At 40.4% G+C, this 18147-nt stretch overlaps 1 protein-coding gene across 2 annotated transcripts; it reads right to left on the bottom strand.

The window, feature by feature from the left end:
* Positions 1-4480: 4480 nt before the first annotated feature.
* On the bottom strand, positions 4481-17545 carry fra10ac1 (FRA10A associated CGG repeat 1). Of its 2 annotated transcripts, none has more exons than XM_084077636.1 (14): positions 17488-17545; positions 16399-16475; positions 15743-15835; positions 15356-15401; positions 15093-15169; positions 14720-14803; positions 14206-14290; positions 13982-14027; positions 8588-8701; positions 7088-7130; positions 6817-6940; positions 6517-6568; positions 5700-5784; positions 4481-5372 (listed from the first exon to the last, which is right to left on the bottom strand). In XM_084077636.1, the coding sequence occupies exons 1-14, from the start codon at positions 17506-17508 to the stop codon at positions 5330-5332; spliced, it is 990 nt and encodes a 329-aa protein (XP_083933762.1). In that variant the 5' UTR covers positions 17509-17545; the 3' UTR covers positions 4481-5329. The 2 variants fall into 2 exon arrangements, with proteins under 2 accessions (XP_083933762.1, XP_083933761.1); XM_084077635.1 differs by having other exon boundaries at positions 6517-6567; positions 6807-6940.
* Positions 17546-18147: the final 602 nt, after the last annotated feature.

Below are 18147 nucleotides of genomic sequence, written 5' to 3' on the forward strand. Positions count from 1 at the left end.
CAAAGTTGTGCTCTTATGAGTCCGTTTGGTTCCATTTGTACGCTCTCAGAGTTACAGACCCCCCCCCCCCCAGGAAACCCTGAGGCCTGAGGGTCCCTGGACACCACTTTGAGAACCACTGGTGTAAACATTCCAATCCAGTCCTCAGTGTGTCAACCATACCCGTGTCCAAAGAGGGATGTGTAAACAGCATGTCCTTTATGGAACTGTCAACTGTCCATTTTCATTTTTACACATTTGAAAAGCATTTCACATAATCTCTCAGTATTATAATCATTCCTGCTCCACAAAGTGGTTTGATGTGTTTTTCTGTATTTTTCAGAGAGAGAATTATACATTACAAAACTACTTGGATTTAAAATGTAGGCATAACATTTTCGGCAGAGTACACCCGACAGAATAATGTGATGCATGCAGGATATGTCTGCCAAGAGGATCATTTTCAGACAGCTTTCCTTATTGGCAGGACATGCAGTACTGTATTATAGTATTGTAGCTTACACAACTCACTTAGCTGCCTCTGTCAGTATTTGGCAATGATTAGGCCAAGTTTAGTTGAGGAATGGGGGAAAAAACAATGGAGTAACCTTTTGAGGTTGGTTGAAGGTGATGTGTATACTTTTGATTACCAGTTACTGTAAAGTAGTATGGCTAATGCTCAAGTGTGCTGAAAAATGAAGATTTTTTTCTTTTTTTAAGTTGCCGAGATATTAGAGTATTGAACTCAAACTCAGGAATGGAAAGGACAAATGCTGGCTAGGAGTGGGATCTATGAATGCTGTAAAGACACTTGAAGTTGAGATAATTTTCATGTTGTTACATCATTTGATAGGTTCTTGCAAATTGTCTCCTATTTGTACTGACAACAACAATGCTCAGTCAACATGGGACAATGTAGAATGTAGGCACTTATTGTAAGAGCCGTGTGAGGGTATATTTCTATGCAATATACAGTAATATATAAATACATACAGTATATATTTTTTGACTCTTTTTCTGAAAACCTATTTTGTACTACTGTATGTCTTTAATGGGTGAGAAAGCTGGAGACAGGGGCTAAGAGAAGCACCCAGAAACAAAAATCTATCTGGATTACAGTTATGCTCCACTATCACAGATGAATGGTCTGTGTATGTATTGTGAGCATCACTAAACAGCTGAACATGTATAGCAACAATTTCAACATGTATATACCAATGTTTAGAAGAAACTGCAATTATTTAATATTCAGAATAAAGTCAAGTGCTTGCATGACTTTCCTGCAGTTTTATCTCATCACAATTGTATGATGTAGAGTATGTGTGCATTTCAACTTTCTGCATGAAATGTATAGCTACTGAATTGTTGACCAAAGAAAAATGGCTTGTTGTAAGGAGACAGGTCTCGCTGCCAGTCAGACAAAGTACGGCTACACGTTCTCTAAGAAGATTGAATGGGATTGGAGATTGATTGTGAGCCAGACTGTGTCTGTGTGATCCACACAGCTTTACACTTTAAATACCCTGCTTACAGAGGAGATCAGGACGGCCGACCAAAGCCTTATCATATCTGTGCGAGGGTTGACATCTCTGTGTGTTTGCTCTGTGGCAGCAAAACCTTATGCCATCATATATCCTGTGGCACGACACAGACCAAAGTTCTTGGTTTCTTTGTTTGATTACAGTTTGTTTGAGGACGGATGAGCCATTGAACAGTCAGCTGAAACACACACACACACACACACACACACGTGACAGACGTGAGCCAATCCTCCTAAAAGTGGACTTTGTTAATGAGCTCTGGACAGTGTTTTTCCATGTCGCACAACAATCTAGGTACTGACCCTCCTGTGATTCCTGAGACCGTTTTAGGAACATCCCTCTCAGGGTAATCAGGAAAGAGACACAAGACTTCCTGCTTTGTCTTATGCAACATGTCAACGTCCTTTCTTCAAAGCACGGTCAATCAAAGACTCTAATCCCATCAGTGTCACTACCCGGATACTCCTTTCTCAGAACTGTGCCGTAGGGAAGGAGCTTTTGTGCTCACTGGAGGCTGAACAACAAGTGCGAACAGCACCGAACACTCCACCTATGGGGTTGAAAGCCGGGTCAGATTGTGGAAAGATCTTTCTTCTGGGTGGGTGGGTGGGTGGGTTGGTGGTGGGATTACATTTGAAGCAGCTTAAATAATAACACACACATTATTTGGCTTCATATGAAATGACCTCTAATGTATGTAATGACCTCTAATGTATGTAATGTATGTGGTATGATATATATTATGACTAAACTAATAAAGAAATGTGTGTAAGGATTAGGGCATCTCGAAGGGCATTTTTTGGCACTAAAATGAAGATACAGGGAAGTTCTCTCATGGGTGTCTAACATTTGATACTCTGTGTGTGCGCACACGCGCGCACACAAACACAAACACACACACACACACACACACACAATCCAATTAAATTGGTAGTAGTAAATACCCCAACAACAATGAACACTGATGATTCTACTGTGCAGAGGCAGGGAGTGCATGAACTTGAGGGACCTTGAGGCTGTCTGTGGGCGTGTATGTAACCCTGTCATATTCCGTGCACTGGGTCTAAGAGCCTGTAAAGCGGGATGAGGGAAAGAGGATGAGTGGATTGGTTCTGATCCCCGGGTCAGTGCAGTGAGGGTGTCTGGCCTTCAGCAGCCCATGTTTATTCGTCCCTGCACGCGACATGCACACTGCACAGTGCATGTTGCATTGTAGACAGTAAAAAGCTGTTCATTCATTAACTTTGAGTGTGTACAAAATGTAATCAAATGGACCCTTACGGGTGAAAATAGGATGCTACATTTACACATCCTCAAAGTTACAAATGGATAAATGAACACACTGAGGATTTTACCGTGGAAATATCTTGCACCAGATCAGAGCTTCTTTTGGCTCCTAAAAGGAAACAATGATTTGAACACATAGTTCCTTTTGGGGGCTATACGCAAGCAACTGTTTAGGGAGATCTTTAATGTGACAGATTTCATGTTTTATGTTCTGAAAATGCAGCCATGTATTCTTTCTTTATTTTGTTCAGAAAGGGAGAGTACAGAGCTATGAGCCATGTCTTTGCTCACACAGTATTAATTAGGCTAGAGAGAGGGAGAGAGAGAGAGAAACGGGCCTATAATCCAACTATGAATCGCACGCAGTTTCATGGCTGCTGGCCAAAATCGGGGCACAGCTCCAATCTGTCCTTGTCACCTCAGGTTAATCCTTGATGTCTTCTTGAAAGAGAGTGCTGTCCATGCCTCTGTTAGGTCCACAGTACTAATAGAGTTAGATTCTAACTCAATTAGTACCGTCAATGTGATTAACTGTTAGAAGGAAGAGAAACATCCGGGGCAGAGTGACAGTTTATTGATACTGAAAGATTTACGTAATTAGTGATGTTACTCAACATGAAGTTTATTGTCAAGTCACAAGTTTTACAGGTGTAAAAATGGTGGGTATAATTCTTTTCCGTACAAGCTCCCACAAATTGCAGTTTCAAAAGACATAATCATAAGGAAAGGAAACAAATAACTTTTTCAAAATGTATGACAGCGACCTACTCCCAACGGCCCTTCACCAATACTAGGGGGCACATTAGCATGACAGATGCCTGTCCTAGAAATGTAAAAATCTAATCACATTTGTCTGAACGGATCAAGTCAGACAGTCTATTTAATAGAAAAATAAAGGTAATAATTGGTAGTGGTATTGAACAGATGCAGGAAGCACTGGAAAAGAGACAGCGAATCAAAACTCAGGTTGATCACAAAACAATGGATGTTGATTTGATTCTCACACATGCGTACGCACTCACTCACTCTCACTCACACACGCACGCACGCACGCACCTTCTCCCTTATGTAGGTTATGTACATCCACAGACGGGGGGCACAGTGGCGCAGTCGGTAGCGCTGTCACCTCACAGCTAGAAGGTCCTGGGTACCATTCCCGCCGGGGACACTGTGTCATCAGTGCCAATCCCCTAGAAAGGGCCTTTCTGTGTGGAGTTTGCATGTTCTCCCCATGTCCCCTAGGGTAGGTACCCTAACAAAAAACATGCAATCCTGGTGTCTCTACTGCCTCCCCCTGATCAGCCAGGACGCCTGACGGAGGGGAAAGGAATTGGCTGGAATAATGTGTTCCTTCCATACGCTACGTCCTACCGGGGAAACTCCCCCCTGTCAGGTGATAAGAAGCGGCTTGCTAGCTCCTCATGCAATGAAGGAGGTATGAGCTCAGTTTTGGGCTCTCCCTAGACTGGCAGAAAGAGAGTAGTGCCCAGGATTACATAGGCAATTGGCACTGGGTGAAAAAAATGGATTACAAAATCGTGGGATGAAAAATGTAAAGGAAAAAAAAAGTACATCCACAAACTGCATACGGTACATACGCATGCACACACAGTGTTGGAGCCAAAATACAATTTCTGTTTATTTTGTTTTGTTTATTCATGCTGTATGGGTGTGGCTTTGATTAGTCTCTAGTGGCCAGACTGTTACCTCCCACAATTTTCAAATGTTTGCGGTCATACAGTCCATAGGCTTGGAAGCTCTGATCATGATTAGAATATAAACCGGATGTGAAGCCTCCTCCCCACTTCCGTTTGGTCTTTACAGTCACGCAGATTTATCCTAATATAAATAAAAATCATCAAGTATATAATATATCAAGTATAATATCTTGATATATTTATCAAGTAAATATACTTGATATAATATCAAGTATATTTAGCTTGCTGCTTAGCAGAAATGGAAATTAAAAAATAAAATGTAAAGATATTTTAAAATATATTTTCGTGAACGGAAGTGCCAGTTTCCTCTCTCGGATTTCGGGAGATGTAGTTCCAGACTCTATATAGCATTCAGAGATTGTGGAATCTGGCTACGCGAGACTAGGCTTTGATAGACATTGCAGGATAACCACAGGGGGTGGATACTAATTTATACCACCTGGCAAGGGATGATTGCGGCCAGGTGTGCAATCGAATCAGGTGTTTTGACCGTGCCTGTATCATACCTGTGGTGCTGTCGGCTGTATTATTTTGTTTGAGTGATTTGTGGTTTAAATTATGAATTTGAACGCAAAGGTAACATCTATGAACTGCCAACTTGCATGAAGACGTTAAATAAAATGGATCAATGTATCCAAAACAATAATGCGCAAGGGACATTGAACTGTTTAAGTACGTGTCTAACTAAAGTTTACCCAGTTGCCCTTCGCTGTTGTTACTATAGGAAAAGTCACTACAAACGCAAGAAAAAGCAACAACGCTGCTGGATGACAAGGCTTGCTGGTGCAGCAGATACCAGGTGACTCAAAGGAACATGTCTTCAAAGTATTCATCGAACTCCTCCTCCCTGAACAGGTAAGAAAAAGAATAATGGTTAGTGATCTGTGTTCTAGTAAATTACAGGATAGCTGCATTTGGATCCAGAACATTACATTTTAAACAGGCAATGCGTTGAGCCACCAGCCTGCATCCATTGTTCAAATGGATGCAGGACCTTTATCCCTCGAATTTAACTACTTAAGGCCTATACATTTCGTTGTATGTTAGATTGCAAAAATAGCTGGAATTTAAAAGCAAATCTTGAACAGTTTTGATATATTTTTTTAAGAAATTGGAAAAATGACATGCCCAAAATAGGGATGCCAAGGTTGTGGTTAAGGGTGAGTTATCTCACCTTGACTTCTCTTCCACCGTGGGGGCAGGTCCTCGCCAGTGATCCGCTTCTGTTTGGCCCTTAGCCTCATCACCAGATTTGCCATCTAATAGGGGAGATTTAGAAAGCTGTCAATCACTCTACCATGGACAGCATCCCAAAACCCAAATGAATGAGCTCGTTGACATGGCAAAATGTGGCAACATTGTTTGGATGGTGAACTCATTGACATAGCCTCAGGTCTAATGGATGGTGAACTCATTGAAACAGGTCAAAGACATGTTTACGTGTATGCCTTATGACTTATACCTGTCTGACCCTGGAATGTGGCCCTTACACTTATTGTGTGTTTATGTGAACCCTCAAGCACATTGGGGCATAGGGGACAAAGGCATAGTTCATTTCATACTGGTCAGAAGGAAAAGAAAGAAAGAACAAAAAAAAGAGAGAGCATATCAGAGGGAAATCTGGGTGAAAGCAGACTGATGTCTACTCTATACAGTACATCAGCGAGTGTGTGTGTGTGTGTGTGTGTGTGTGTGTGTGTGTGTGTGTGTGTGTGTGTGTGTGTGTGTGTGTGTGTGTGTGTGTGTGTGTGTGTGTGTGTGTGTGTGTGTGTGTGTGTGTGTGTGTGTGTGTGTGTGTGTGTTTTCAATGTAATGTGCTGCAGGGTCATGGCACAGAGCCAACCCAAAATGGTTGCATGATAAACTGTCCTCTGTGTGTGATCAATACATGATCTTACGTTTCTGTGTATTTCAGTCTGTACTAGGGAGAGTTGTAGATTGTGTGTGTGTGTGTGTGGCATTGCCGATGTTAGAGGTGTTATCGAAGCTACCTTTGTCTGATTGGTCCGATCCCTCTGAACTGCTGGAGGAGGAGGTTTGATCTGCGGAGAGAGGGAGGAGAGGAGAGTGATAATATAAACATTGTACTGTATTTACTGTACAGGAAGACGTCACTCATTAACTTCTCATGTAAGGACATTGACATTGTTTCCAATAACTCTGGATTGAACTGAACTCATTGTGGCCCTTCTAGTTACAGATAAACATTTACTATGAGTCAAATCAGAATAGAGCTAATTGAGGAGAGAGCTGGTGAGGAGAGGAGGGTGTGAGATTTTACCTCTGTGTCGTCTGTGTTTGTTTTTGTGTTTCTTGGATGTCTTCTTCTTTTTCTTCTTCTTCTTCTTCTGTGGTGGTTCCTGGTTCTCCTCTGATTGCTTCAGAGTCTTCTTCTTTACTTTCACTTCCTTCCTCCTAAAATATGCATACGGAGCAAAGTGTCAGGACTTAATGGCATACATGCTTTCAGAGGTACATCAATTAATATTCCATTCCAAGATCTCAGATTCCCTAGAGGTCTAGACATGACAATGGTACATAATGAAAAGTGCATGCACTTACTTGTGGTGATAGTTTAGTTTGAATGAGCATTCAGGGCACAGTCCTACAAAACACAATGTTCATCATCAATATCATCAACAACCATGACATCAGATCTACTCTCCTGCAAGACCTCAATGATGGAGGGAAAAAAATCACACATAGTTACTGCTATTGTGTTTGTGTCCGTCTTCAGTGTGTGTGCATTATGTCTCTCCATGTGTGTGTGTGTGTGTGTGTGTGTGTGTGTGTGTGTGTGTGTGTGTGTGTGTGTGTGTGTGTGTGTGTGTGTGTGTGTGTGTGTGTGTGTGTGTGTGTGTGTGTGTGTGTGTGTGTGTGTGCGCGTGCATGTGTGCACGTTCATGTTTTGCCTTCCTGTGTGCGTGCGTTTATAAGTGAGAGTGTGCAAGTTCATGATACAGAGACATACATACGAACATGTTCACACACAAAGTCACTTGTAGAAGTCGCTAGCACCGCTTGACAAAAGCAAGAGCCAAATCAAGTGCAGGTAGAGGAGAAAGGCAGGGCGCAGTTCAGTGGAGGACAGGCCTTTCTTCCATAGATGAGATGATGATTATGAACTAGTCTAGTCACTCATCCTAGCTTGTTAAAACAGCCTGGTAATTTCCTGCTTACAATAACCAGTGGATGACTTACAATAACCACTTATGGTTAATTATTCTAAGAGGATTATCTAAGGTATGATACCCAAAGGAAGATCATTATGGTCTGAGGCTTAGACAGGCAAGCTGAACATGACAACAGACAACTGTCTACAAGTAAGATAAACGTACTTGTATACATAATAATATAAGTATACTTAAAAGGATCCCTGGCTAATATGCCTCATATGCCTTAATACATTATTATTGCCCTCTATGACTAAAATTAAAAATTAAAAACACCTGAAATATCTTATTTATTTTAGAAATATTTAATCTTTTACTAAAATAAATACAATATTTAAGGTGTTTTTCATTTTACATTTTTGTTATAGAGGGCAATTATAATGTATTAAGGCATATGAGGCTTATTAGCCAGGAATCCTTTTAACACAACTTACCACGTATACCATACTTTTTTAGATGTTCAAATTTCTACTTTTTCCTACCTTCCAGGAAGCTATTGTTTTTTTTATTAAGTTATGAAAATCAACTTGCCTAATACAGTATGCTGCCTTTGTTTTGTTCAAAGTTATGTTATCACTGCATTTTTAGCGGTGCCAACCGCTCTATATCTGACTTTGTCCGTGTGTCCGTGTGTCCGGGTGTCCTCTGTATTCTTATTGGCTGGGCTATAAACAAATATAATACGGGGCTCATCAAAGGCACCGCTTCCTTCACACAGGGTGTTATTTTTTAAAAGCATTTTAAAGCACAGATTGATAAGAAAAGTCTACCCTAAATTGCTCTTTGAGAAAATGTTTTAATTATAAAGATTTGAATGTCCATGAGTTCTTCACGGTAAGGACAAGCATGAGAAGAATAAATAAAAAGGAGAAGATGTCACGTGACTTACTGAGTTTGACCAAAGCGTTCCTCTTCTCACTCTGCTCCACGTAGGCAAAATTGACCTCCCAGCTCTTTAGGCCTTCCTCCTTCTCACACCGCTTGTTACCACACTGGAACTGACCTGCAAGTCCATGAGAGAGTGCACGCAAACACACACTTTTTATTACATATTACACTCCTTAGACACGTTTGATTTAATACATACAGTACTGTGATATTTGCTGCTAAGTGATGTCTCACAACAGACTGAGGTACTCATTTCTATTAAAATGTTTTGTACACACCGTATGTATTTTCTTATGATTAACTTTTAACTTTCGTGGGTAAGTTACCCACTCTTTTATTTGTTTACATTAAATCAGCGATTCCCAACCTGTGGGGTCATATGGGTGGGCCACGAACGCTTGCAAGATTTTCAAGTAGGCCCTGATCCAGAAAAGGTTACCACCTCAGTAAATCTGTCAACAGGATTCTTTCCCTCAACTAAACATGACGACGCAGTGAAAAGACCTCTATCAGCTAGACTCCAGGGTGACCCGGTCAACCAACATCTGCTCCACCTTTACCATCACTCATTCTCTACAATTTCTCTCTTCTGGTTCTCCTTCCCTCACCCTCCCTTTGCACTTCCCCCTGTTGTCCCCCTTCCTCTCTCACACTCTCGTCTTCTCTCACCCCCCCCCCCCCCCCCCCCCGCGCCCCACCCCAGACCTCATTTGTCTCCTTCCATTGCCCTTTCTCCCATTCATCTCTGACCCATACCGCCTCCTCCGTCTCTCCCCCTCATGGTGTCCTCTATCCTACCCTGGTGGCTCAGCCTGCGTCAAGGCTTGCCTTAAGCCCAGAGGGGCTTATGATGGCATTGATCTTGTCCGCAGGGATCTTCCAAATAGTGACAGTGTGAGAGAGTGCGTCAGAGCAGTGCGTTCTTTGGCCCAAGGAGGAGAAAGTCCTTTTTGGGTGGGGTGGGGTGAGGTGGGGTTTGAAGTAGGTGATCGACGTCAAAAATGTGATGTGATGTTTGCTGTCGTGGCCGCTTAGAGCGACTTGGAACAGACAACGGTAGAAGGAGACTTTCATTGCGTGCCGTATTACTGCAGATTAAGGCCCTATGACGTTGGCGTTCTGGCTAAGGTGTTATGGTTCAGTCTGGTCTGACATCATATACAGTGTAAACAAACAAATCTAATAAAGGATGATGAGGAAAGTCCATGTGAATGTGACACTGATGGTGTAATAGTTAAAGGACGACTTCAACCATTTTCAACCCATCTTCATAAAATTGGTCCTCACTAATGCTCATGGGGAAATGGTAAAAAAAATGTTTCCACTCGGTCTGTGGACACTTCAGAAACCTGCCTACCAGTGACATCATCGATGGCAGTTTTTTTTTTTTTCAAATAAGATTTCAAATGTTTTATTTAGATTTTATTAGCATGAGAACAATGGCTTCCATTATAACATTCTACATTTCCAAGAATTGAAAGCCAGCAGTTTCTATTAGCTTGGATTACCCATCGATGATGTCACTGGTAGGCGGGTTTCCGAACTGTCCACATAGTCCAGGGGCCAAGCCATATTTTGGTACCACCTAAGGTGACCGTAAAGTTTTTGTATTTTTGTCTTCCTACATGTCTCTAGTTTATATTTTGGTATGATAACCCTTCCAATCTTGTAGCTTAATGGCAGTTATCACTACCTACCGGCTAATGTATTCGGTAGGAGACACAAAGTAGAATCTTCTCCTACCGGAAATACATCCGGGCATCAAATTATTGCGACAAAAAACAAAATATATCCATGTATTCAAGGCTTCATGGGGTGTGCAATTGATGGAAAATAAATATTCTTTTGGGTGAACTCCTCTTTTAAGTTTCCCAGGGGGACTCTCTACCCATTCAGCTATGACCACCCTAGACCGAAGGAGGGTCAACTTTTGCAAGCTTATGGAAAGCAGTCTTTTTGCAAACACCAAAAATCTTAGAAGTTATCAATTGCACACCCCATGAAGCCTTGAATACATGGATATATTTTGTTTTTTTGACGCAATAATTTGATGCCCGGGTGTATTTCCGGTAGGAGACACAAAGATTCTACTTTGTGTCTCCTACCGGATACATTAGCCGGTAGGTAGTGATAACTGCCATTAAGCTACAAGATTGGAAGGGTTATCATACCAAAATATAAACTAGAGACATGTAGGAAGACAAAAATACAAAAACTTTACGGCCACCTTAGGTGGTACCAATTTGTGAAAATATCAGTGTTGGCCCCTGGACTAACAGTCCTCCTATGAAACACAGACCAAGTAGACAAAAATGGTACCATACAATAATGAGCATTGTTCTTCAATTATAATGAAGAACAAGTGCTCCAGTGTCATGCAATTGCAGGATTGAATGACAATGATTTTTTTCCCAGACCACAGATGTTGGCACAAGGTACAGCTTTCCAGGAGCACAGTGAACTGACCGCAGGGTCTCTGTGTCTCTTCGACTGCCATTTGACCAGCAGTCACACTCCAAGTTTGCAATGTTTAGCAGGTGAAATTGTATATTAATTATTCACATTAAACCAGCAGGTTGACTCAGTAAAACCGAGAGGTTAGATAACTAACATTAAGATGACATGCTATAGCACTGAGAGAGTGTTGACAAAAATATTTCTACAAAATAGATATTTTAACTCAACATATTAACCACTAATGTACATTGAATTGTTTTAAGCCCGCTGGCCTACCAGTCCAGGCGCATCCCACATATAGGCTCTAATGCAGCCTGACAGTGTGTCACGGGTTCGAATCCTGATCCCGACCACCTTTGCTGCATGTCACTCCCAGTCGCTCTCTCCCTGTTTCCTGTCTCCACTGTGGACTATCAAAAAAGGCAGAAAAGCCCAATTTTATTTTTTAGTCTCCAAAAACACCCAACACTCCTTCATACAAACGCACACGAACACACAGCAACAATTCCTATTTGGCAACAATATGACCTTGTTTGTTCAGAATATCTGATTTAACTAGATGGATGTTTATCTATCAGGAACACTTTGAACAATGTTAACCAAATACAGTACGCACACATGCGTACATTGGAATTGAGTCAGCTGTTTAGTCCATACTTCATTCCACAACCATTTGACATTTTCTCTAGCTGCTCTCAAATAACAAAGTTAAAAAGGAGTAGCATGCCATTGTAATTTGTAACCTAAGCAGCCCTGGCCTTCAGAGCTCTTTTTAAGCATCACCCCATTCTCTGCAGGACTCGAAAATAAGAATAAACTAATTGCATTGCACTTGCTAATGGCCAAGTGTAGTGTGGGTAAGGTGGTTTGATTTAAACTGCCCCATTGAGCAAGGAAGGCAACAACTTTATCAACTTCAAAAGGACAATACTCAATTACAATTACCGTAGCTGTAATCTACAACCAGGTGTGAGGGCTCCTACATTGGCCATTATGCAAATAAACATTAATTTGCCACTGCAGTGGCACATGATGAAACCTATTTCTGAATAGGGCTGTCGCGATAATGACATTTATTGTCAAACAAATAATTGCGATTTACGATTGTGTTTTTGGCATTCAACATTGGAACATATTACAGTTCACAACATGTCGCATTGCAACGTGTTGTGAGCTTGAAGAACTGCTATTTTCAACTATTTTTTGAAAATGCATGCACATTTTTCAACATTGAGAAAAACTTCTTCAATTATGTAATAATTGTGCCTATTTCTGAACATTATTTGACCCATGCATGCCTGTATCTCATATTGAACAGGTGAGGGAAAATCCCCTCACGTGCTGCAGGTGGAGCGTTGTCGGGTGGAGGTGACTGCCTTATTGACCCGTTAATAGAGGATAGGTTCGTAGGTCCTACGTAAATAGTTCCCTAATGCCACCAAACACAGGCAATGAGATCAGTAGGGACACACCGACGGACAGGTGGCTGTGTAATCAACAAGGGCAGCCACCTTGCTCAGTACTCTTTCCATTTTTATGAACTGTCAAGTTCAAAACCAATGTGGCATGTCATCCTCTCTCTGTCTCTCCCTCTCTCTCATCGGTTCCCAGCTTTTTATATTTGACAAAAGCTGGGACAGAAATACAGACCTCTTCTCAGATGACAATGTTAGAAAGTTGGCTTAACATGGTCTTCTACCCTGACTAACGGAGGCTTAGGCAACACATCAGAGGCTGGCAAAATGTAATCCACATGTGAGAGACAGCTAGGTACGTGTTAGGGCTAATTAGCCTTAAAATACTGTATTTTTCTCAAAAGACAGTGTAATTACATGAGTGGAGAATTTCAAACAGAAGCCCATTCCTTCTGACAGCTGGACCAGCCGACATAGGAATGGCCTCAGTTAACTTTGGCCTATAACCTACCGAAGACTAAAAGTAAATTTATGATGGAGTGGAAAATTGCAGACACTCAATCCTGAAGCGTGAAGGGTTGTTACAGCAGCAGAATGTTAGGTTGAGACTTGTTTTTCCATGTGTCCCTGTCTCACTGAATTTGTGGTATTTGCCAGTGCTCATGATTCTCACACTGCGAAAAAGGCCATGAAACGACAGGTCAATGCTATTAGTAATTGAACTTAAATGGCTGGAAAATGGCCAGTATTATCTAACTCTGTACCAACATGTCCTATGATCCACAGCCATCTACAGAAATATCAATAACACACTGCCCTCCCCCCAACCTTCATTGCGCAATCTATTTATTCTAAGACAGGGGGTGTTTGGGTCATTTTTTTGTTATTAAAAGGGTTAATGTTGCCATGCACATGGATTGTAATGAAATTCAACAGCTCCAGTTTGAGTCAAATTTGAAACATCATGATACACTTTTAGGGGGTAAAAACCCTCACAAGCGGGTAACTATGAGCAACAACACATTTAGTTTTTGATTTCTTTTGAGTCTAGTTTATGGAACACAAATGAGGTGATTTTACATCAATGGCAATGTGCTCCTTAAAGTGATGTTGAACTTTGTTGAATTCTTGGCTTGAGTCGGTACTTGGCCATTATATAAGTGTACATAATATAAATCTTTATCAGTAGCCTTATGTTGGTAGTAGATCGTAAGATGAAGAAATCCCAGCCTGAGATCAACGTGTACATTGAAGCTTGATCTTTGTCGCCATCCAGTGGAAAAACAGTGCAACACTGTCTTTTGAGGGAATTTAGACCTTAAACTTAAATGACTGTCTAATAACTATTTTGGGGGGCTTCAGTATGGGTTTGTTGTTATTTTACGCTATGACACTGTTCAGGGAATATTTTAGAGTATAGTTTATTCTCAAAATAAAAGACCAAAAAATAGCATAGTGATTATTGACAATAAACGTTGATGCATAAACACATGATTTTACAAATACATCTAGCTTTCTCTTACCTTTTCCAGAAACAACTTCATTCTCAACGCGCCATCGAAAGCCAAACTGTAAGATAGAAAATAAATAATGACCTACAATAATCTGCCTTCTAGTATTAATGATGACATCTATGATATCACAGAATCCAGACATGATATTCCCATGTATGAATTCATTTATTCATTTTGACTGCATAAGAGAACATAATCCTTGAACAGACAGATACTTCATCCATCCATCATACCTTGTTATCCTTGTATCTACTGAGGTCAGCTATGCAGTATTCTTTAAACAGCTTGTCATAATACTTCCTGGCCAATTCCTTTTCCCTAGGACATAATACAAGTGGAAAGAGTGAGCATAGCACAAGAAATGGCCTTGAAAATTCAAATTACATTATGTCTTAGACATGTTGCTTAAGCATTATTTGCATAGCTGCTAAGGTGAGAATAAACCAGAGAAAAGGTTATTTAAAATAAATGTACACTGATAAAGGCCAAAATATGGACCAATACTAAGGTAACATTCTAGTCCCCAACTGCTACTGGATGAAAGATGAATCTGATACTTATTTTACTAAAGGAAATGGGTTTTGCACTTCAGTCATCTTTTGGTGTGACCCCTTTCCTCAGGAAATGGGTCACACCAAAAGATGACTTTAGGACCTTTAGTTAATGTTTTTGCATTCTGTGAAACACACCCAATGTATTCCTGAGCACAGTTTGACCTGGCTGACCCTCTTTCCGGATGGTAATTACCATGTCATGTCGTCCTCGTCCTCATCCCTCCACAGGAAGCGGTGGTTCTCCCGCACCACGTCCAGATCTGTTTTGTCTTTTGCTCTGAGAGGAGCAAAAAAAAAAAAAAGCAGACAAAAGAAATCATGCCACATTAAGCGTTGAAAGCAGATTCCACGTATTTTGAGATTGGGTAAACTAATGGTTGAATCTGTGGTATACTGTATATTTGAAAGACAAGAGGCAGGTTTTGAACTGTGCAATGAGTGCAATTTTTTACGGTGTCACTGTTCAAAAACTGCACACATAGTAACTTGATAGCTAAAGATTCGACAGGGAGCCCACATCGTTATTAGGATCTGTGTTGTGTTATGTTAATGAGGATACTACTTACGTGGACCGTTTAAAATCAGCTGTTTCCCCTCCATAATACAGAATGTAGTCACCGACAAACTTCTTGTGTCGTTCAAACTGCAGATATTGGGTTAAGGACAGGCTAATACTTTCCATATTCATGCCTACAGTACATACATAAACTTGATTCCCTGTGGCCACTAATGTATGCCTCCAACGTTCCTGTGTACATTGAATACCTTCACAACCACAACAGTAAAACAAAAACAAAAAAACTGTTGACGTAAATCACAAGAAGGATACAGCATTCAATGATATCAGATGGGCTCTTCTGTTCCTGGCTTCTTCTCTGTAAAATGACAAGATAACCGAATCCATCAGTATTCAGTCAGAAATTGTCAGTTGCATGATTTCTTTTTATGTTTACGCCACCCCTACTTCAATGGGATTTCTATGTTACTAATAAAACGTGCATTCATTTTGAATTGTTTCAAACACAAGTTGTCAGTATGAGAAATAATGTGCAATTGCTATCATGGCAATGTTATCAATCATAATGAATTAACAGAGACAATGTGACCATGAATAGAAATCACTGTTTTACAAAAGGTAGGTGAGAGTTAAGCCTAATTATGGTGAAATACTACATGAAAAGCAGATGAATCAATCCTAATGTTAATGATTATGTACCTGTCCACTTCACTGGAGTGGAAACTCCTGTGAGCCACTTTGGAGTGTCTTCCTTTCTTGAATGGTTTCTGTAGAATTTCATCCTCACGTTTCCTGTCAACAAAGGAACAAATAAAATGGCTCAGGAGGTAGAGTGGACATCTGGGAATTAGAGGGTTACCTGTTCTGCTCTGGCTCCGCATTGCTACCATCTGTTTGTGAATGGGTATGAGACATACTTTGTAAAGTGCTTTGTCGGAAGACAAGAAAAGCACTATATAAATGCAATCAATTGACCATTAGAATGCAGATTCAAATACTGAATTAAAAAAATGAGGTATGTTTTGTTTAGGTATGAACCAGATGCTGCCCTAAATATAAGGATCCCTGATGAACAGGGGTAGCAGACACAGGAAAAAAAATACATTCACACAATTTCAAATGTACTACTAACTAGACAACTAAACTAAAAACAAAAAAAGCAACATGGGTACTACTCTCTAACTCAGTGTTTATCAACCTTTTTTGTGCCAAGGCACACCTGGCTTAGCCAAAAGATCCCAGGGCACACCTAGATATACGGTATACATACATACATACATACATATACATCAGTTAGTCTAACTGATGGTTATAATTAGGTCTTGAAGTTAATAATAGAACTAATGGACGTTTACCTTTTAAGGCCTCTCTGAGAGGATTCCCCTTCCTCTTCCTCACTGAAATCTGAGTCATATCCTCCGCCTCCATGCACCTGAGGACATAAGAGTGTCATAGAATGCAAACAAACAAAAGCACACTTGCATTCATGTACGGTATGCACACACTTGCATGTGGTAGAAAAACCCAAAATGTATACATTACTAATGCAGGTGTGTTCTCTATAGAAGAGTAGGGAGATGCTCTCTCACACACACACACACACACACACACACACACACACACACACACACACACACACACACACACACACACACACACACACACACACACACACACACACAGAGGAGGCCAGTATCATAAAGGTACATCAGCAAAACTTCAGCAAAACTTCTTCATGGAGCAGATCAGCTTTAACATTAGCTGGTGGATTAATGTATGTAGGGATATTTGATTATTAGAACCCCCACCCAAGTCCCAACCTTCCTTTTTATTTGAATTTTGAATTGTTTAGCTACACAGTTAATCCATTCTCTAATGTTTAACTTGTACTATTATTTCTTATTTGTGTGATAATTTGGTTGACTATTTTGAGATGTCTTTCTTTTTTGTCTAGATTTGTTGCTGTGATACTTACAGTTTGTGCTGCAACGTATTTGTTTTGGTTTCAAATATTTTTCATAACTAACTAACTTCATGTGAACTGACAATAAAAAAGTTTTTATTTTTAAATGTCCAAAATGATTAGCCTTTTAGGATTTGAACCACACTGTATCGATGCAAACAACTGTCCATCTGACCATCTCTATCTGATTCATCAGCTAAAAGGTGGTGAAATTATCTCATTATCAATTAAATTGATTGATTGATTGATTGGTTGATTGATTGAATACTTTATTAGCAATTTGCACACAAAAAAACGGGAAAGTACAGTTCAATACAAGGTCTGCTAAGAGGATTTTAAACCCAAAAAAGCATATGGCTTGTTTCCATTGGGGTCCTTTGTACTCAATTCATCGAAGCTGAGACATAACGGTCCTATTTTCATTAGCGATCAAACTTGGTATTCAGATGCATAAACTAAAGCAAATTGAGGCTCATTTTACCTTTACCAGATTATCCATCATGTATCTGCACTCTGCCACCGTTGTGGTGGTGCTGCTTGTTTACAAAACGCAGAATGTCGCGAGGTAATTACGTCACCAAGCAGCAGTGTTGCCAGATATTGCGAAAGAAATAAGCAGCCAGATCTATGAAAGCCCTTTAAACCGGCTATTTGAAAATAGCAGATCTACAAGCTCACAACGTGTCGTGATGCGACACGTTGTGAGCTTGTAGATCTGCTATTTTCAAAAAAATCTAAAATGTGGAATATTTGGAATATTTTGTGAAACATTCTAACAACATTCTAGCACGGGACTCCTCTGGCACAAAACATTTTCAGTTGGGGATTAAGGGACAAATACATATTAATTTCGGGGTGGGGGATCCCCATGACATGAAAATATTTGAAAGCCACTGGTTTAAATTAATAAGAAATTTTGAAGCAAGCCCAAATAAGCAGCTACACTTTAGAAACAAGCCCAAAACCCTGCAACCCACAACTACCAATATTTACAAGCAACTTTACAGAAAAATAAGCCCAAAGTCGCTTATAATAAGGAGGGCATGGCAACACTCACAGGCAGTCGCAGTGTGATGATGCAGTACTACATTTATGCATAATACACTCCGCCCACTAGATTATTTGGGGACATCTGTAGTGT

Source organism: Gymnoscopelus microlampas, assembly GCF_963454915.1.
Source record: "Gymnoscopelus microlampas genome assembly, chromosome: 14".
Classification (NCBI taxonomy): Eukaryota; Metazoa; Chordata; class Actinopteri; order Myctophiformes; family Myctophidae; genus Gymnoscopelus; species Gymnoscopelus microlampas.